Source organism: Microtus pennsylvanicus, chromosome 1 (genome assembly GCF_037038515.1).
Source record: "Microtus pennsylvanicus isolate mMicPen1 chromosome 1, mMicPen1.hap1, whole genome shotgun sequence".
In the NCBI taxonomy this organism is placed as follows: Eukaryota; Metazoa; Chordata; class Mammalia; order Rodentia; family Cricetidae; genus Microtus; species Microtus pennsylvanicus.
Window position 1 is genome coordinate 31,105,419 of NC_134579.1, and position 21,801 is coordinate 31,127,219.

The following is a 21,801-nucleotide window of genomic DNA, read 5'->3' on the forward strand; positions in this document are numbered from 1 at the left end:
GTTTCCAGAATACACAAGAACCGTGTTGCTTCTAGCTGCCGCGGTTCCTCATGATCTTCCAGTCTGTCATTATTTACTCACGTGCTGGCTTTAATCTCTGCCAGTGCCTGTGTGTGCAGTTTTGTGTATGAACATGGGGCTTTTGTGTGTGAGTGTGTGTATGGGTGTGCAGTGGCACTCGTGTGGAGGTCACAGTCACTGAGGGTCCCTGTCCTCCTGTCCTGCCTCCCATGTCACAGCGGGAATACAGAGGCACGAGCATCTGACTTTTAAGGAAGGCTCTGGGGTTTCAAACTCAGTTCCATCAGGATTGTGTGCCAAGTGTTTAATGTGTGAACTGCTAGAGGGTCCCAGTCCCCCCCCCCCGCCCCGTAGTCACTTGGCAGGGGCTGGCAGGAGAGAGCTGGCGGCCTCTTTGGAGACCATTTTAGGCTCTTCCAAAGCTGTCATCAGACCATTGCAGGTGCCAATGGCTATGAGGATGAGGTCAGATCATTTTTAAGACCTCTTGAAAATTAGCTTCATACTGTGTGGGTAGCCTGAGATGCGAAATTTCATCTCACTGGGAAGGCAGAGTCTGATTCTTGAATGTCCAGGGGAGCAGTTGGCCATATGCCTCATGCTGGTCTTGTTATGGGCCAGAGGAGGCAGATTTGCCAAGACACCATGTTGTTGTACTGTCAGGGGTTGTACTGTCCCCCCAAATCCACACATTCAAGTTAACTCCCAGTCCTCAGAATGAGACTGCATTGGATATAGAATATTCTAGAAGCAATTACATAGAAGAACAAGAGTGTGCCCTCCTATGACTGATGGGCGCATAAGAGGACAGGAAGGCTGGGGCTGGTAGTTCATGCCTGTAATTCTAAGACTCCAGAGGCTGGACCAGGAAGAGTGTTCAAGGTTATCCTGGGCTACATATTGAGTACTAGGTCAGCCTGTGCTAAAAGGTGAGCGGGGGGGGGGGAAGGGAAGAGAGAGAGAGAGAGAGAGAGAGAGAGAGAGAGAGAGAGAGAGAGAGAGAGAGAGAGAGCACACCAGGACAGGCAACAAATAAACCACAAGACAGACAAGACAGCCCTTACAAGAAACCAAAGTTGCTGATACATTGACCTTATACTCTGGCTTCTAGAGCATGAGGAAACACATTTCTGCTTTTTAAGTCTCCAAGTCTGTGGTGTTCTGCTGAAGTAGCCTGATCACTCACTGACGGGTTTTGCGTGGTGGACAAAGCCACACGTAATTTCATCTATGACTTTCTGTCACTTAAGTCTTCAGGGGCGTGAGAGGAAGCGTCTTCAAGTCCTTACACAGTGGCAAACTGGTATTTATGGGGAAAGGCGCTGCACACAGTCGGCCTCAGTTCTTTGATTCCTGTCCCATAGCTCTGCCAAGTGTATCGCCGAGAACTATGCTGCTGAGATTTTTACCCGTGGTTCTAGGAACTCAGGCATCTCGACACTCAAACTTTGCCTAGACCACTAAGCCACTTCTAAGAACAAGGCTACCTGAGGCATTTTGAAAAAAAAAAAGAGACGAAAAAGTGGCGGCGCTTTCCCCCCACAGCCTTCTCTTCTGTGGTGCACACTGAAGCTTCTGAGGGGACCCAGTCGGGTTCTGCAAGAGTTTCATGTCGCCAACCACGTGTGATAGCTCCCGGGAGTCTCAGGCGACTCTTATCTCCTCGCTGAGGCATACTAAGTGAGAAGCTGGCGTGGGGTGATGGGAGAGGAGGGGAGCTCTTTGTGGTAGACCACATTCTCCTTGCGTGCCAGCGTCAGAAGCCGGCTCAGCTCTCACGAGAAAGGGAACAATGGCTTTGCTCGGTTCCCCATCTCTGTTTGCTCCCAGTTTCCACGCTGGTATCAGGCTGAAAATGAGTTACGGGTTTCCTCCTGTGAGGATTGCAGAGACTGATAAAGTACCCTCCCAGGAAGAAAACAAGATGCTCTGAGTGGCCACAGTGGCTGTTCGGGAGGGACACAAGACCATAAATTACAGGCCAGAGCAGCTGTGGGGAAGCCTATGCATGGGATGACCAGGCTATGGCACCAGGGGCCGGGAGGTGGGCTGTGAGAGTAGATTGGCGAGGACAGTGGGTTCTGGCACCATCTTCAAAAGGAACCAAAAAGACAAAAAACAAAACAAAAAAAGAACAAGACAACAACAACAACCTCATACACACACAGACAAAAACCAGCAATGTTTTGACACTGTTCTGACTGGAGCGGATCACAGACAGCCAGGGTAGGCCATTAAACCCTTGTGTTGACAGGTCATTTGAACGAAATAATATTAGCCAGGAAGTTGCCAAGAGTTTGCTGCAGTTCTAACGCTAAATCTCCATGCTATTCAACAGCTTGTGGATTCTGACAGCTCTTTCTCCCTCCCTCCATTCTGTTTTGCTCGGAGAAGGAAGTGAGACCTTCTCAAATGAACCATGCTGATTTTAAAAAGCCAGTATTATGTGATCTGTGCCTGTTATGGGCATTCATGTGGGGGAATGTGGACACGTATGTGCCACGGTGTGCATGTGGAGGCTGGGGGATAACCTCAGAAGTTGGTCCTCATGGTCCATCTTGTTTGAGGATGTTCTTTGTTGTTTGATGCTCTCTGTGTACTGCAGGCCGGCCAGCCTGTGAGCCTGTCTGTAGCTCTGTTTCCCTGCAGGAACACTAAGGTTACAGATGAGCACATGGCTGCTCCTGGCCTTTATGAAGGTTCCAGAGATTCGAACTTGGGTCTTCAGGCCTGCACAGTAAGTATTTATATGCCTTCCCTTCTCTTCCTGAATTCTGACGGAAGCAAGTCCTGTCTAGGTAGCCTATTTGAAAATAATCAGACTCTTGCTTCTAGGCTGGAGCGGCGGGCTGCAGGGGTCAGGCTCTGCTGAGTTCCTGGTTACCACATCCCTAACTGTCTTTGCTGTTGGGCCCCTAAAGCTATCCCAGAAGGCCAGCACCACAGGCAGCAGCAGCAGCAGCAGCAGCAGCAGCAGCAGCAGCAGCAGCAGCTCAACCCGGTCCCCAGGGGAATGTTCAAAGTTTCCTGCTTTTGTCTTCCTGAGTGCATCAAATAGGAAACAATAAACATTGGGACCCTGCACTGAGAGCCGAGTAAGCCAGGGATTTTTCTACAAATATTGCTTCCTTTGGCTGTCAGCAGCCCAGAGGAAATGCAGCCAGTGAGCAGTTGGTGGCTTTTCCCCCGGGGAAGGGGGGAGGGGCTGGTGTCTCTGCCTACCCCACTGTAGGACACTGTGTGTGTCTATGTGACTCACACCCGTCCCCATGATTCAACTTCACTCCATTTCCTCGGATGCCAGCAAGTGAGCACTTGGAAGCCCTTTAATTTAAAGCTTGGAATTGGTTAATGGCTTGCTTTCTTCTCCTTCTCCTTCAGTTCGGATGCCACCCCAAAACCTGCAAGCACATGGGCGCGCGCACACACACACACGCGCGCACATACACACACACACACACACACGCCCCTTCCCCAAGTTTTTAACATTTCTACATAGAAGCATAGTGACGTCGTCAATAGCATTTGCTGTGGCAGTGTCTGGCAAGCCCTCTGCATTCCCCTGCTCATTTGGCGGCGTGAATAAATAATGATTCACAGATACCGGTTGGGTGTTCATAAGAATTTGTAGTCTGAAAACAAATCATCCCCCCCATCCCTTCCACTCTGTACCAGCGCTGCCAAACCCTCAAGCCACAAGCTGCAGGCGCAGGTCAAAGAGCACGTCTTGATGCACGGCCTTCATGATCTTTTCATGCCACTGTTTTTATTCGCTTTAGCTCAGTTTCCATTTACCAGGAAAGATCCACAAAAACACACACGGCCACTCATGGCTCAACTCCAGCCTTTCCAGTTTCAAGAGGTTGGCTATAGAAGTGCAGGCAGGTTTGGAGACCTGCACGGCGCCTACCCCAAAGCCTGCAATCTAGTAATTTAGCTGTGAGCATGCGTGGACTTAGGAAATGGCTTCATAGTTCTTTTCGAGAGAGACTGTGTATGCCACAACTTGCTGGCTTTCTGTCTTGAGCAATGCCGGCTGCCCTTTTGCAATTGAGGCTAAAAGAAAAACCACAGCGCAGCCCCTTCGGATGAGCCTTTTCCCAGAATGAGTCTGCCCAGATCTCGCTCTCAGTGAGTTGCCACCTTGGCCCTGAAATCTCCAGGCAGATCCAAGGTATACCTGTGGGTTGCCTCTCCCAGCCCACGGTCCTGGCATCACTCCTCCTGGTCAGTCTGCTAAACCCCGGGCAAGCTGAACCCAACGACAGGGCCAGACAGCTTGCTGACTTCAGAGTATCTCCAATAGAGTCCTTCAGGGCAAGGGACAGTCAGCTAGAACCCAAAGAGTATCCTCCGTGCCAGTGCCAGCCTTTAATCCCCAGGACCATAAACAAGAGCAGTCCAAAGCACTTGACACAACTTTCCCTTGGCGACCAAATACTTCAACAGCTCAACTAAGCATTTATTGGAACATCTCCGCAGTCCAGCGTCCAGCAGAGAAGCAATCTAGTTGCCTCTGTCTGAATTCCTCCCCCCAAGCAGGCAGGGACCCCAGACAGGCACCGGAGGGTCCACTGGTTGCCATTTCAGTCTGCAAAGCTGAACCAAATCAGATATAAAAAGACCAGCGTACTCACCTCTCATGAAGCACTGTGAGTATGCAGGAAATGACTCAAAAATGCTGTCTGAAGCCATCGTTTCCTTTCGAAAACGCGCCTCTTCTGAAGGTGGGGTATTCGATGATTTCTTCTACCTTAGAAGCAAAAACCAAGAAAGGTCATTTACTCTGACCTCACCTCCCACCATGGCTCCCTAAATCTTTTTCTCCCCAACATTAACACCCCTGGGACTCCATGGGCCCTATGGGGGAAAAAAGTACATTTGCAGAAACAAATATTCAAATTCTTAAAGATTAAAAAAAAAAGCAGCGCCTAGGCTGTGGGCTGAGCTCCTCACCGCTCTACGAGAGCCTGTGGTTAGCATTCAGTGTGATTCGTCCTGCCTGCTGACCACTATGCCGGGTTTAGACTTCTGACACTGCCAGCCTACCCGACTTGTGGTTCTGTGGTTGTTTATGAGGCCCAGGGAAGTTTTCACACAACCCAAATTACAAATTTAACTGTTCCCCTTTCCACAGCCCATCATCATTGGCTCTTGGCAATCACGTGGCTTAAGTGATGTCAATTTTTTTTAAACTTTCTGAGCTATGCCCTTCCTGCCCTCCACCTGCCCTCCCCCAGGCTGTGTAAAAAAAAATAATAGTTGAGTAGATCTTAGAAGAGGGGGGCTGTCAAAGAAACACAAACAAACAAACAAACAAAATCCCCTGCCTCCGTCTTTACTTGATGTCTCTGCTCTTTACTGATTTAGTGGAGATCAGATCCTGTTGTTATTTGTGGTTTGGGGAACAACTGATTATTTAGATAAAGATTGCCTTGCTGTTTATTCAATAGTAATTTAACATTGGCACCAACTCGCTGCTGAGACCGGATGCGGCTCCCATCTCTTAAATTGCTGGGCATCAGCTTGGAGAGCTGGGCTCTTGGTAAAAGCATCTAAGATTGAAAAGGGAAAGAAACAGATAAAGGAACCATTTCTGTGAGTGGCGGACACTGAAAGGGGCTTACAGGCACTTCAAAGCTTGGGAACAGAAGTAAAACGTTTTAATTGTGGAATGAAAAGACCATTTTAATAGAAACCCAAATGATGTGGCTTTGTTCCCCTCAGTGGACAGACTCAGTGCGGGTCTCTCTCGGTAAACAGAGAAAACCATGGCACACTCTGCACACCCGCACCCGCTCCTGTGTTCAGATCAGGAAGTTCATTTCAAGGAAAGCAAGAAAGGAGAATTTCCTTACAGGGCAGAGCTGAGGCCAGTGGACAGCAGTTCATTTATGGGTAGTACCTGTAAGGACTGCTGGGAGCCTCAAACAAACGGGCTAATCCACACCTCTAGGCAAATTAGAGTCCACTTACAGCACCTCGAGACCATGCAGAATCTGCCTCCTCCTAGCCAGCCGAGGGGAATACTAGGCATCCCTCCTGCCTTCAGCAGCCATGATTGTCTGGAGGCAGGCAATGAAGACAAGATAGCTGGCTCTCCACCCATTTGCATTTGCGAGTCTCTCTGACCTGCAGACAAGGAAAACTTGACTCTGTCCGCAGTTCCCAGATGAGGCTCACCTTTCCTTTCCTAACCTGGTTCTTCCTTGTCCTCTGATCAATTTTCCTCAGTTTCAAGCACAGCATGTCGGGAAGCTGTGCCTTGAACATCATAGCCAAGCCTGGATCCCAAGCCCGGGGCATGGAAGGTGCTTCCCTAAGTCTGAACCCCCGAGGAAGCCTCACTTGGTTTTCATCAAGCTAATTTTGCACACACCAAGCCCCAGGCTGTTACCGTCAATGACACTGGTCTTTCTAAAGGACCAGACTCCATTTTTACTAAACCCTGTTCTAACCAGTGCAGGAATGAGAAAGCTAGGGATTGCCTTCTCCCAGTCAAGCTGAGCAGTCATCAGCAAATGCCCGCACGTGGCTCACACTTGAAAAACAATGGCTGCACATCTTTTATGAAGCTTATTAATACCTAAACACAACGCGGGCTTCACGTCCCTCGCCATTCAAATCCCTTGTTAATACAATCCTCATTATTCAAATCCCTTGTTAATATAATCCTCATTATGTCTTTGTGCTCGGCTTTGTGCTTCTAGACAAATCCCAGGCTGAGTAGAGGCTCCAGCCGGACTGCGCTGTCTTCTGCACTTGCTCCTCCACCGAAAGCTCCCAGGATCCAAGCGCTGCAGCTGCCTTCTCCAAGGTGACTCACTCCACGGGGAGTGAGACACTCAAGTGTCCATGCAGATTAATCCTGTAGTTATTTCTCTGCAGAAACTCCCGGATGCTTTTAGCGTTAGGTGTCCACAAGCCCACAAGAATAGTTTAGATGCCTTCGGGGGTCTCCATGAGGCAAGTCAGAGAGGAAGAAGGCTTTCAGGGTGGCCTTTCGGGGTCCCACTCCAGGCTGTCATCACAAGGGCTCTGGTTGCAGTGAGGCACCAGGGGGCAGAGTACAAAGGCATTGAGTGATCAGCATGGCCTGTGACCCAAGCCCCAGTAAAGTGTCAGGGCTCACCGAGGCAGCAATTAAGGTTCTTCTGGGTTTTTCCAGGCCATGGCAGCATGGAAGGACTCACAGCTGCCAGCAAACCGGATCTTTGCCCTTCTTCAGGAGCCGAAGACAAAAAGATAGGTCTGTCATCGGCCAACAGTCTAAAGAAATACTTAATCCTATTTTAGGCAGAACTGTTGAGGATTCTTTAAGTTCTCAGGTGGACCCACCCTCCAGCCTCATTCCTGTTGGTGACTCAGACCCCAGGCTGCTGGCCTGGGAACCACACTGGAGCTGCAGGGGACTGTGGCTCTGCCAAATAATGCCACAGCAATCTTCATCCTCTGACTGGCAGAGTTACTGAGATGCCACTCTTGAGGGTGGGGTAGGGAAATGCTCAGGTGTCTTTGTTAATGCTCCTATAAAAATACCAGGAAAGGTTGAAAGATGCAGAATTGTGTAACCCTGTAATTAATGTCAAGAGCTGTGCGTGCAACTCCATCCAATTAAAACTCTCTCTCAGGTCGGCCTTTTCATTGTACGGCTGTTTTGTGCTGCCTCTGAACTCCACACCTAGATATCACAGATCCTCTGGACGGAAAAAGGGGGTATAGATGGGTACCCCGAAATTAGGTGGTATCAAAAATCCTCAGATGAGAACACAGATGAATGATCTCCAGAGATCAAAGATTGTGTATGTGTGTGGGTACACACGTGTCTGTGCCCACGGGGTACACGAGTGTCTGGAGGCCACAGGTCTTTTCCAAGTTCTGTCCACTCTGCTTTTCCCTTTTGAAGACAGGGCCTTTCAGTCATCAGGGCTCCCCGATTAGGCTAGACTGGCTGGCAAGGAAGCCCCAGGGATGCTCCTTTCTGCCTCCCCTGTGCTGGGGGTACTAGTGCACACACCCACACCATGACTTCTTAATGTGGGCTCTAGGGACCAACTCGGGTCCTCTTGCTGTGTGACCAGTGTGTTGCCAACTGAGCCACCTCCCGGACCTGTCAGAGATTGTTGTTAGATCTTTGCTCTGTGACAGAGGCAGTAGTGGCCTGTGTCATAGGAGCAATGGGCTCAGGGATTTACGACTGATATCTAAGCTTTGGCGACTGAACGGAACCTGCTGCCGGCAGCTCTGATGGCTTGAATTGACTGGAGAGCCTGATAGGTCTAACTCACTAGCTTTCTTCTTTGGATACTTCCAGTGGTGTGGTGTGGTGTGGTGTGGTGTGTGTGTGTGTGTGTGTGTGTGTGTGTGTGATGTGTGTGTGGTGTGTGTGATGTGTGGTATGGTGGGCATGTGTGTGGTATGTGTGATGTGTGTGTGTGTGGTGTGTGGTGTGTGTGGTGTATGTGGTATTTGTGCGTATGATGTCTGTGGTGTGTGTGTGGTATGTGTGGTGTGGTATAGTGTGTGTGGTGTTGTGTGTATGTGGTATGGAATGTGTGTACATACAACCCTGGAGTTTCCCTCATTTGGGTAAAAGTTAAACATGCACATTTAAGCCCCTAGAAGACTAAAACTTAGCTTAGATGATGTTACATTACACTGAGGGAAACAGGAAACTGGAAGGAAGCAGGAAGGAAAGGAAAGTAGGAAGAAGAAAGCAGAGAAGGGAAGGAAGCATTGAAACCAACCTGTAAAAGAACAAGTCTAAAGGCCTGAAGGCCATCTAGTGACATCTGCTTATAGTGGAGACTTTGAGCCATTTGCAGCAACCAAAGGAGACTCTGAGCCAGCAGCCACGACCCCATCTGAGAACGTGCTAGGAATCAAAGTCTTGGCTTCATCTTCAGCCCCCAGTCAGAATCTAACACAGTCCAGATCCCCAACTCCTGTGCGCACTGAAGCTGGAGGAACATGGAAGATCCTGGAAGCAGGAACCTCCTTCGTGTAATCCAGAATTAGGAAAGAAGAACCAGGAAGAAGGCATCTGTCCGATGGAATGACATCATTCCCCACTCCCACTCCCCACGCCCCTTAGCATTGGCCGAGGCCTCTAACACTCTCTCTTATTGCCCTGACATAGGTGCTGACCTAAGTCCTGAGCTGTTCCAGATAGTAGCCACCCACAAGTGCTGGTTTCTGTCCCAGTATTCCTGAAGGTTCCCTGGACCCCACAATGCTGGGCCAGACAGTTCCAGGTGTGGCGTTCTATACAGGGAGGCTCCTGGGTGCTGTCTAGCAGGTGACCACCTGGGTCTAGACACTGGGCTCCTCCCTGCAGGGGGCTTAAGACTCTCAGTTTTCACTGGCTTTGCAGCTTTGAGTATGTGTGAAGTGCTGTGAGCTCTACCAGACACTCACCATGGCCCCAACAGCAGGCAACCCCACCACAATACCCTCATCCTCGTTTCTTTTCCCATGCTCTGCAGTGACTACCACCCGACGCTATTCTCTGACCTTTGCTTCAAAGGAAGGGCTCAGCTCCTTTGTCCATTTCTCCAACAGCTTAACCTTCCAGGGCCGGAGGCTTCACTTCCACAGGTCCGCAGGAGGCTGGCGACCCTCAGGCCAGGTTTATGATAACTTTTCCTTATAGTGTGTTGGCTCTTCTGTTCTTGCTGCCACTTGCTACCAGGTGTGTGTGTGTGTGTGTGTGTGTGTGTGTGTGTGTGTGTGCGCGCGCGTGTGTGTGTAAACCCGTTTTGAATGGTAGAAATGTACAGTGTTCAGGGTTTGGTCAAACAATGGAGAGAGTAAGGTAGTTAGTGATCAACTTCCTAGTCCAATGTTGGAGCTAATTTTATCATGCAAACCACACTGAAGGAAACTCAAATTCCTGTGAGAGAAGCCAGGACTCACTGGGTCAGAAGGCTCCACATTCGATACTGGGATCCAGTGAGCACTTGGTTTTGAGAACTTTGGACTCTGATTACGAGCGTTGCTGCTTTTCCTGGTGTCAGGCAAATGAACAGCCTCCTGCAGGGCAAAGCATAAAGCTACCTTCATCACTGCGCTGCCCTGAGGATCAGCTACTGTTTGGACTATGCAAAACGGTTTTGAATGAACTAAGAGGGAGAACTGTGGCTGGCATCTCAATATGGAAACATCCAACATGTGAATTTTAATACCAACACTTGCCAAGTATCATGTAGGCATGGAGCCAGGAGTATAGAGGTTGGGTTGACAACAGCCTTTGTGGTTGATGCTAGAGAAATCCCAAGTGCTGATCTGTGTGTGTGTGTGTGCACGCGTATGAACATGTGTGTGCGTGCGTGTGTGCATGTGAATGTGTGCGTGAGTTCTCACCTTCCACCTTGTTTGAGGCAGGGTCCCTTTGTTATTTGATAACGTTTATATCCCATATTAACCCTCTCCACCTCCCATCTCACTTTATGAGCACTGGGAATGCAGATTGACTCTGCAATCCCTGGTTTCATGTGGGCTACGGGGATTCAAACTCATATCCTTATACTTGCACAGCAAGCATTTTGCCCACTGAGCCATTGATCCAGCTCCAATTTTGTTTTGATACAGAGCTTCAATACATGTCTAAGGTATTGACACATCCTCTGCCTGCACTGCCTCCTGATTGCTGAGATCCCAGGCTGCACCCCCATGCCTGCACCCCCATGCCTGCATTATCCATTTTTGAGCCCCAGGATTTTAATTAATATGACACAATCCTACATATGAAGGCTAAAATTCTTTCAGAGCTTCAAAATGTCAAAAACAAATTAACTACGCCAAGAAACAAATATTGGCACTTATAATGATGTGCCTTCTTCGCCATCTGATGAAGCTATTTCCTTAACTGAGCTGTCTCTTTCCCCGGTGTGTTACACTGACAAACAAAATTAGCCATCACAATGTGCATAAACAAAATGTGGTACTCACATAGTGGAATATTATTCTGCCTCAGAAAGGATAGACCTGGAAAGCATGCTAAGTGAAATAAACCAGAGACGGACTAACATTATGATACAGACAAGTTTACAGAGAATAGAAGGGACCTTATTAGAGGCTGAGAGGAGGGAGAATGGCAAGCCACTGTCTCCCGAGGGCAGAATTTCCAAACAGGAAGTTGACATTTCTGGAGCTGGGTAGAGGTAGTGGTTGTGCAACACCAAATGCCAACGCCAGTGAGTTGCATATTTAGGAAAAGTTGCATAGCGAGCATTAATTGCATATTTTACCACAATAATTAAAATAAACAAAACAAGTGGTTTTTGTCATTAGACCCAAGGAATTCTTTGTGACCAAAATAACTGTTTAAACCACAAGGGGACTCTGGTAGCGTTCCACACAGCTCTGGTAGATGGAATGGTTTTATTACTGCTACTTGTCTTGTCCTCTGGGAAGTTCAGGGTAGGATTCATAGAAACAAATCTGTCAAGGCATAATTCTCGTCATTATGTGAACTGTTTACAGTCTTGAGTCCTCCAATAAAACTTATTTAAGGCCGAGTGTGCCACAGCTAATGCAGCACGCCACCATCGGTCAACACTTATTAAGTCTTTGCTGCCTCAGTGAGGAAGGGTGAAACGCGTCCTGAAAAGGGATGGGTGCTTGAGGGCTTGTGCTTTTGGATTTGCCTTTTGCTGGACAGTTTGTCTGTAGAGTTGCCTACTTATACATGAATTCAAAGTTTAATGTGGGATTCCCCTCTGTATGCTGTGATTACCATTGGTTAATAATTGGCCTGATAGGGTAGAACAGAGCTAGGTGGGGAAAACTAAACTGAATGCTGGGAGAAAGGAGGCAGAGTCAAAGAGAAGCCATGTAGCCCCACAGGAGACAGATGCTGGGAACTTTACCTGATAAGCCACAGCCACATAGCGATACATGGATTACTAGAAATTGGTTAAAATGAGATACAAGTGTTAGCCAATAAGAAGCTAGAGCTAATGGGTCAAGCAGTGTTTTAAATAATATAGTTTCTGTGTGATTATTTTGGTTCTGGGTGGTAGTGAAATGATCTAGCAGTCCTCCTCATAACAAAAGTTGGCTCTTTATTTTAATCTTAAAAATGTGTGTGTGTGTGTGTGTGTGTGTGTGTGTGTGTGTGCATGCAAATGCCTGAGGAGGCCAAAAGAGTGTTGGATCTCCTGGATCTGGAGCTTCTACACTTGGTTGGAATTCTGGAAAATTAGCAATCATTCACAACCACCCTCCACTCCGCAGGAGCCATGTCTTCAGCCCCTTAAGTTGGATCTTAATTCAAATTTAAAACCCAAGTGAGTTTTTCCTTTACAGAAAATTTCCTGTAGCAAAGCTGATTTTGCAAACCATCAAGACATCCACACACAGTCCATTCCCCACTGAATACAGGGTGTTTGCTGGGTTCTGTGTTTGCAATGCCTCACTTGGCCCAAATGTGCTGGCAAGCCCCAACTTCTCCATCCTTGGAAAATTCCCTGTCTGGACCACACTGGCTGCAAACTCACAGAGAGCTGCCTGCCTCTGTGTTCTGAGTGCTGGGATTAAAGGCGCACGCCGCCATCCTGGTGGCGTTCTTGAGGCTAACCGACTACATGGAGATCTGTTCTAGAGGAGGGAGTGGATTTACTGCTAATTCAAACTATTGGTCATTTTTTATGTCTTCATGGATGGACACAATCTTGTTTGATTGGCATGGGCAGCTGTCACCAGTCTTCCTTACAGCACAGCTCACTGTCTTCTTTTGGACCCACCCAGTGTCTAACAACAGCTTTCTCGGCCTCCGCCTCTGTCACCACAGGAACTGTGGAATTGGGCCAATTCAATTGTGTCATAAATGTCTCCCATGCACCCTTCTCTGATATGCCAAGGAGATGCAAATGAAGAAACCCAGTTATGACCCCGCGTGGAGGGCACTGTGACACCGTGCTGTGCCTAACTCAGGGTGGTGTGGACCCTGAAATACACAGGAGCCTGCTCATTTTGGAAAAGGGAAGAGCTCGCAACCTATAGAAACACACAATTAAACTTCAAAGTGTTTGCTTTTATTTGCCTCACTGACCACTGCAGGGAACTTTAGATTATTTGGGGGTTTAAACAAAAGACATTGGAAAGAATCACGGGACCCCACTGCATAGCCAATAAGCCCTTGTCTCTGTGGAGTGTCATATTTATTCTAAATTCAAATTTCTCTTTACCAAGGATGCTTACCTCTGATAGAAGGAGGTCAGGGAATTGAAAGTTAGCAGGGGGAAAAACAAAACAAAAGAAACAAAACAGCCACAAAGGAATGTATTGTTAATTTTGAATTTTAGAGAGACAATGAAAGTTTTTCCTTGCCCCAATGTTGTATGGAACATGCAAGAGTAAAGAGTTTACTCAGAGTAAAGAGTTAATCTGAATTCAAGTTTGACTGGCTAATTTTAATTTTATTTAATTATGTGACTGTGTGTGTGTGCCTTATTGTTTATTTGTGCAACACACGACACCATGAAATGGTGTCAGGTCCCTGGAGCTTGAGTTAGGAGCGGCTGTGAGCCACTTTCTGTGGGAGCTGAGAATTGAACCAAGGTCCCCTCTGCAAGAGCTGCAGAAGCAGTATGGGCTTTGACCCACTGGGGCATCTGCTCAGCCCCACGGGGCAATTTTAATTTAATTTTTAATCCACTCCACTTATGTATAAACCTCTGTTAATGGCCAAGAAGTGAGATTCAGGTAGGTAGGTGTGTCTCTTTAAAAGCGGGATGCTCCGGCAGGGAGGCTTGTTCTAACATCCAGAGCAGCACTGAGGACCACTAGGTCTTGCCTTTTCTCCTGTGCACCCCTTTCTGAGGCCCTGGAGGGGTGTTAAATACCAGCCTCACCTTGTTAGTGGCTTGCCCAACTCTAAGAAACAATGGCTGGAGGGATCATTTCCTCTGTGATTTTCCACACTGGACTCACCTGCCTGCCTCTGGCCTGGCGGGGCACGTGTGTTATTGATCTTTTCTGTCTCTTTCCAAAGGGGAGACCAGGCGTGTTAATTGCTGGGTGGCAGCTACGTTAGCTGCAAGTGCATGACAGCTGGGTGCTGGGCACACTCTGCGAGAGAGTTTTGGGTTTCCATTGTGGTCCATGTTATAATCCTGGACCTTCCATCTGCCCTAACTGTTGTTTTAGGTCAGGAACAATTGGCCAGGGCCGAAAACATAAACACCTCCCTGGGCCGGCCCTTATCATTTTCTTTTCATGTTGGCTTAGGAAATACACCTGAGAGAACACAGGCTCACAATGAACCCAGCAATTACCAACCACCAAGGTTCAGAAACAGAACCCCAGGATGGGCGGCTGCCGGTTGCAGGCTTGCCTCAGGGCCTCCCTCCTCTCGCCTGAGCAGCTCAAGTCAGTGCTGCTAACAGGCAGGGATGGTTCAGAAGCCTCCCCTAATTTATTTGAAGAAAAAAGCTAGTTCTGGTTATGTGTGGTGCTGGGGAAAACTACCTAATAAAGAGGAGGTAGGGCATAACCAGTTTGCTGTCTATGATATATGAAATTGCAAAGGTGTTGAAAGCAAAACTGGAAACATACACACCCCTTTTCTGCACCCCAGGTATGGCCTTGGAAGGCAAACTCCGGAGCAACACTGATAATGGAGATGGAGGGCAAGTTAGCTCACACTGCCGAGAAGGACCCCATGCAGTAGCATTGAGACCGTCCTCATCAATCCCTGACTGAAGACTTCAGATGCAGCTCCAATGTACCAGGCATCGTGACAGTGAGGGAATAAGGGATAAAAATGGCCTTTATGTTCTGGAGCAAGAAGTTCATGACATTAGTGTGAACTTGGAAGACAATGTGCATGGGTTTGAATTCAACCTTATGTAGGATTCCCCTCTGTATGCTGTGAATACTGGTGGTTAATAAAGAAGCTGCATTGGGCCTATTGCAGCACAGAATAGGGCAAGGCAGGAATTCCAAGCAGAGATAGATGAGAAAAGAAGGCAGAGTCGGAGAGACAGAACATGAGCGACTGCGTCATGCTCCAGCCTCTGACTCTCCTCCCCACTGTCACAGTCCATCCAGTGGACCCTGAACTGTGTGCGTGAATACACGGCTCCTTCCTGAAGCTCCCTTTGCCTCAGCTATGTGGCTCTTGCCATGACGGAGTACTGCGGGCCTCAGTGGGTGGTAGGACTAACCATGCTATATTCCTGCTGGTTCTGACATCCTGCTCCTTTGCTCTTGCAGCACCACACAGTTAAGGTGTCAGTGGCACGCTGCACAAGGGACAGATCAACTGCAATAGCCACTGGGAGAGATTGTTGGTGGAGTCTGCTCATTTGTTTCCCGGCCACCCAGACCCAAAATAATCACTCTGAGCTGGGCGGTGGTGGCGCACGCCTTTAATCCCAGCACTCGGGAGGCAGAGGCAGGCGGATCTCTGTGAGTTCGAGGCCAGCCTGGTCTAGAAGAGCTAGTTCCAGGACAGGAACCAAAAAAAAAAAAAAAACTACGGAGAAACCCTGTCTTGAAAATCAAAAAAAAAAAAAAACATCACTCTCAAACTGTACTAATCAAATCACTGCTTGGCTTATTATCTTATACACATTTCTAGCTAGCTCTTACATCTTAAATTAACCCATTTCTATTAATCTGTATATTGCCACATGGCTGTGGCTTGCCAGCAAGGTTCTGGCGCAGTGCATCTGTCTCCAGTGGTGGCTACATGGCTTCTTCCTGACTCCACCTACTTTATCCTAGCATTCAGTTTAGTTTTCCTGCCTAGTTCTATTCTGCCCTATCACAGGCCAAAACAGCTTCTTTATTCATTAACCAATTAAAGCAACACATAAATAGAAGGGAATCCCACATCAATAGTTTGTGGTCATAGCCCAGTTTGGCAGGATTACATCATTGACTTGAACCAAGATCCAACAAGTTTTTTTCTCTTCCCCTTGTCAAGATTGATCTTCTGTTAGCTGGCTCATCAATATGGAAAACACAGATGCTTCATGTTGGGAAGAAAAGCATCCCAAGCAATTCCCTCACTAAATTATTATGGATGCATGGGCCATGTATGTCAGCCATTCTTCTACCTCTCATTTATTGAACACACCTTGAAGGAGTAATGAACCCATGTTGGGTTCTGAGCTTGGCACTGGGGAAAAAGATGGACAGTTGAGAAATGAATGTGACAGGGCTCTTGACCTCAGGGTGCTTAGCAAATGAGAATAAGACCCTGAAAAGACAACATGTGGCATTCTAGGAATTTCCTTTGCTGGGCCAAGCAATATTATACTCTACTATCCAGCTCAAACTTAATCGTTGTTCCTGCCTATAATAGTTCACGACTTGGTATTGACTTTGAGGTCATTCTCCTTCATTACCTTTCTATAAGTTGAAAATGTAAAAAGGAGCCATTGTACCCTGACTTTCTAGGCTGAACATGGGCTTTAAAAACATTTGTCTCCTACTGAATATTGCTATTCCCCTCCTACTGTAAGTTAGTCCTTTAGACCCCAGTAGCTTTCTCTGTTTATCATGACTCATCAAATCTCTTCTGGTCTGACATCCCATGACTTCGTTGGAGAGGAATGTGTGCTTTCTGTTGTTATGACAAACATTTTGACTAAACACAACTTAAGGGGAAAGAAGGGGTTATTTCTGCTTACAGATTATAGTCCACCCATTGAGGGAAAGCCACAAAGAAATCAAGCAAGAACCTGAAGGTGGGCACGATTACTATTCTATACAGTGTTACCTCTGACCCAGGCACTCACTTCACAGCCACATGCAGTATGAAAGAAACCACAGAGGATGCTGCTGGATACCTGTCTCACAGGCTGGCTTATGCTCATCTGCCTTTCTTCTGCAGTTGAAGACCACCTTCTTAGGGAAGGTGCCAACCACAGTGGCCTATTAACAATCAAGATAACCTCCCAAAGACATGCTGCCAGGCCAGTCTGACCAAGGCAATTCCTTAGTTAAAATTCTCTTCTCAAAAGACTCTAGGCTGTGTAGAATTGATGCTTAAAGCTAATTAGGACAAGAGGTAAGATTTTTTTCTTCCATTTTCTTGCCCTTGATATCCAGATGATCAATACTGCGATATTTTTGATATGCATTATTTTCTTGCCAAAACTCTCTGGACTATGGGTGTAGTCTTCTCTGCTCTTCTGTTCTCTTATATTTGTATAGACACTGGGTACAGCAGTGTGGGAGTCAAATTTCCTTAAATTTGATCATTTACTCCAGGCTTCTGGGTATAACAGATATCTGGTTATCAATCAATTCCAATTTCATTAGGTTCTAATCTCCCTTAATTTAAATGCTAGAATAAACAAGCTCAACATTTCTGTAGACCCAAAGATATGAAACATTGCATCTCTGCCCAAGTAAGGGTCCACGGGGATACAAAAGTCGCCAAATAACAAAAGTCCATCTTCTAGCACCCTTAGTTTCAATTGCAGAGTGGTCAGAGGAACAGAGCTATGATCCAGCTTGCTATCTGCTGCTGTGGCCAAACACCAAGACCAGAAGCAACTTGGTGGAGGAAAACTTTCATACGTCGACAGTCCATCATGCAGGGAAGTCAGAGGAAGGACTGAAGGTGGGAACCTGGAGGTGGGAGCTGAGCTGAGGGGCACAGCTGACTGGCCCCTTCAGCCTGCATCCTCATACAGTTCATTACCACCTGCCTAGGGGTCCCACCACCCACAGTGGGCTAGGCTCTCCACATCAGTCATTGGTCAAGACAATGCCCTGTAGACACGTCTACAGGTCGGCCTGGTGAGGACAGTTCCTCAGGTGATGTTCCATCTTCCTGAGTGACTGAGGCTTGGGTCAAGTTGAAGAAACACTGACCAGCATAATTGCTGTATTTATTTTAATTATCAAGTTGATAAGCTTTGAAAGAACACTTCCTTTGAAAAGGAAAACAAGGAGCAATGGATAACTGATAGGCAAACACTCATTGGTGCCTTCATCTACACTTGGATGAGTTAAGAGTTTACTAATTAGAGCCAGATGTGGTGCCATTAACCCATAATCCCAGCACCTGGGAGGTGGAGGCAGGAGGACCGTGAGTTCAAGACCAGCTTGGACTACATAGTTAGTTTGAGGCCAGCTTTTGCAAATTAAACCCTGTATTTAAAAATAATCAATCAACAAGCCAATAAGCCAATCAACAATAACAATAGGGGTTGATTAATAGCTGCCATTAGTTGATCACTGGCTGAATTCCTGGTGTTGACTGCCTTTTGTGTATTTATATTACTTTATAGTATGCATCTATAATATCTTATGTTATTATATCCTCACCTTTGCTTTTCAGCCTGTTGTTATGGCTTGGACGTAGACTGTCTATCCCAGGCACATGGTTTGAATGCATTATTCCCAGGTGGTGGCACTCTATTGGGAGTGTTGTGGAAATTGGAGGCAGGGCTTTCATACAGGATGTAGGTCAGTATCATATGCCCCTGATCCATTGGCCTTATGACACTGTGTGACAAAACAGACCATGATCCCCTGACCTTTATATCCTGGGGACATTGTCAGAGCAATAAGGAAATGAACTAACGGGGTCACTTAGCAGATGAGAAGACCAAGGCATGAAGAAGCTACGAAGCTCTCAGAGTGACACAGCAAACATGGAGAGCCATGGCTCCCCACCCGGCAGGCTGGCTCCAAATGTTCCAGCCCTCCTGGGACTGGGAAGTGGCTCTTCTCAGGCCACTCTACAGTTTCTCCTGCATTCTGTAGTTCTTAACCAGAGAACTGTCTGAGGTAGGAAAGAGGGGATTTATTTCCACAGGAATTCAAATTTCACACACCCCGGGATCCACTCTGGGGCCATGCACTTGAGATGAATAGAACTATTTTCTTTGAGAGTTCGCAGGAGGTAGTGCCCAATTTTATTGTCTTTGGCTCCACGGTTCATATTTATAAGGTGTTCAATTATACTACAAAGGGGTCCTAGGTTCCCTTGCAGATTTAAAAAGCCTTGTGGAGGGGTAATATAGCTTGGCCATGTCCAGGCCTGCACTTGTCTATGTCTTTATGGAAGGCAGGGTGCCTTTGGGTCATGTTAGATCGTATTCAATAGAAGGCGGTGTGACCTAGTCTCTCACTGTGAACCAGTGACAAATCTTCCCTACACTCTGGCCATTTCTTAAGCTCCCATGGAGTCAGTGCTGTCCAAGCCTGGCTGATGGCTACTGTCTTCCCTTCTCTAACAGGCTAAAACATTTGGACTACACAGGAGCTGGCGATTGATATGGGCTTTAGAGCTCTGTAAGTACTAGGCCTCCAACACATTTGTGTTGAGGAGGGTGTTGGTTGTCTATTGCCACAATCATGCCTCATAACACTCAAACCCAAAGAAAAGATTTTGCGTGAACATCATTACTCTCAGGTCTGTGGGCTAGCCCGGCTGGACGAGAGGCTCAGGAGTGTATGGTCAGTGGAAGGTTGGGTGGGCCACTTCACTGGTGCTGGCTGGGTTCTTTCACATGCAGAGACTGGGTGGTCAAGGAGGAGATAAAGGGGCATGGGTCTCCTTTGTGCAGTGTGTCCTCCTGCCCTCTTAGGATATTGGCTGTGTAGGCTCACTTGGAGGTTTTGGAGAATGAGCAGCCATGCATAGCTCCTTGGTTCCAAGTTTTCAAGTGGCTGTAACTATTTCTGCTGCCTTCCATTAGCTAAAGCAGGTAATAAGGTAAGCCCAGGTCAAGGCGTGGAAGATACTGCTGTGGGATAATGCTTTTGTGCACTGTAAAGGTTTGTGACTCGTATTGGTTTAATAAGACACTGACTGACCAGAAGCCAGGCAGGAAATATAGGTAGGGCAAACAGACTAAGAGAATTCTGGGAAGAGGAAATGGAGAGAAATAGTCACCAGCCAGATGTAAAGGAAGCAAGATGAGAATGCCTCAATGAGAAAAGGCACCAAGCCATGTGACTAAACATGGACAAGAATTATGAGTTAATTTAAGCTGTAAGAGCTAGCTAATAATAAGCCTGAGGTACTAGGCTAAACAGTTTATAACTACTATAAGCTTCTGTGTGTGTTTTTGGGATTGAACAGCTGTGGGACCAGGCAGGACAGAAACTTCTGTTTACAAGATCTAGTCCATGTCTTGGTCAAAGAGACTCAGACTCAAAGTCAAAATCTGTGGAGCATGTCTGCAAGAAAGGGAAAAGAACTGGGGTGGGTTTAGAATTAATTGATCAAGAGTAGAAAAAGTAAACATTCTCCCAGTTGGCCCAACATCATTCTCAGTTTCTTTTAAAGATTTTTTTAGATTTACTTTTATTATTTTGTGTGTATAAATATTTTGCCTACATATGTATGTGTGTTTCACATGTGTGCCTGGTTGCCATGGATGTCAGAAGAGGGCGTTTCACTTGGGATTGGAGTCACAGGTGTTTGTGAGCCACCACGTGGATGCTGGGAATTGAACCCAGATCCTCTGGATGAGCAGTCAGGGCTCTTAACCTCCAAGTCATCTCTCTAGCCTCAGTTTGCAGTTTCTTAACTGCGGATTGTTACTGTGTGGGAAGAAAGGAAGAAGGGTGAGAGTAAAGCCTGCCTGATTCAGGACTACACTCTCCATTCTTGTGGACGTTTGAATGAGAATGGTCCTCACAGGCTCACAAATTTGAATACTTCTTTAATGGGGAATGGCCCTATTTGAAAGGATTAGGAGGTATGGCCTTGTTGGAGGAGGTGTGTCACTGAGAGTGGACTCTGAGGCTTCAAATACCCACCCCAAGCCCAAAGTCTCTCTCTGCCTAGGGATCAGGTTCTCAGCTACCATCTCAGCACCTGCCAGTGTACCACCAGGATGATCAAGGACTAAATCTATGAAACTGCAAGCAAGTCCCAATTAAATTCTTTCTAATAGAGTTGCTGTGGTCATGGGGTCTCTTCACAGCACTATAACACTAAATAAGACACACTTCCTTGACCATAAACTAGACTCCTTACGCCCTTGGTCAGTTTCTCACTTTCCCAAATTGTCGTGGGAATCCACTAGGTCAGTGTTCATGGACTGGCTTCGTAAGTTTTAAGTCTCAATGCATATGTGAGACATCACTGATGGTATGTCATCAGGGGTCAGCGAGCCTGTGCACAACCTCCCCAAAGGCACAGATCCTAAGTGATCGCTACAGAGAATGTCTAATTCCACGGAAATGACAGTTCTCTTACTCCACCTCAGGAGAGGGTCTAACACAGCCAAGAATCAGCAATGGCCATCTATGGTAGTGGAGGCCTCACAAGGAGGAGGAACACACAGGTTTTAGACATGGGCTACACCTCACACCTTCGGTAGGAGGAAACACCTGCGTGGCTGTGGCTCCTGCATCTAAAGAGGGTGGATACAAAACATTGATGTCTGAATTTGTTTCTACCTGTGGGATCAACTCTTAAAAACAAGGCCACTTCTCTTGTTCTAGATTCTTGTGACAACACAACACTACCGATTCTCTCTTGTTTGTGGGTTTCTGTCGCTGTTGCTTTTGAGGCAGGGTTTCACATATCCCAACCTTGCCTTAAATTGCCTAGATAGCCAGGGATAACCATGAAGTTACAAATGCAAAGTTGAAACGCAACACTTGCTTCATGTAGTGCTGGGATTGAACCCAGGACTGTGCAAAGCGGGCAAGCTCTCCTTTCACTGAACTGCATCTCGAGCCCCCTGTGGCCTTTTCTCTTTATGGTTGCCTTTACTCCACGTCCTTGTGGAGGTGCGAAATAACCTCTGAGGACATTAGTAAGAATGTCATTATAAGTATTTGAAGGAATCT

At 47.1% G+C, this 21,801-nt stretch overlaps 1 protein-coding gene across 3 annotated transcripts in view; it reads right to left on the minus strand.

Annotated features, from left to right (window-relative positions):
- Runx1 (RUNX family transcription factor 1) overlaps positions 1 to 5,087 on the minus strand; it is a 220,832-nt gene extending 215,745 nt beyond the window's left edge. For 2 of the 3 annotated variants that reach the window (XM_075960523.1, XM_075960504.1), the window contains exons 1-2: positions 4,978 to 5,087; positions 4,659 to 4,770 (exon numbers count right to left, since the gene is read on the minus strand). In XM_075960523.1, coding sequence (XP_075816638.1) covers positions 4,659 to 4,770; positions 4,978 to 5,004 — 139 coding nt within the window. In that variant the 5' untranslated portion in view covers positions 5,005 to 5,087. Of the gene's footprint in view, positions 1 to 4,658; positions 4,775 to 4,977 lie in introns of all 3 variants that reach the window. The other variant, XM_075960514.1, reaches the window with a different exon arrangement.
- Positions 5,088 to 21,801: the final 16,714 nt, after the last annotated feature.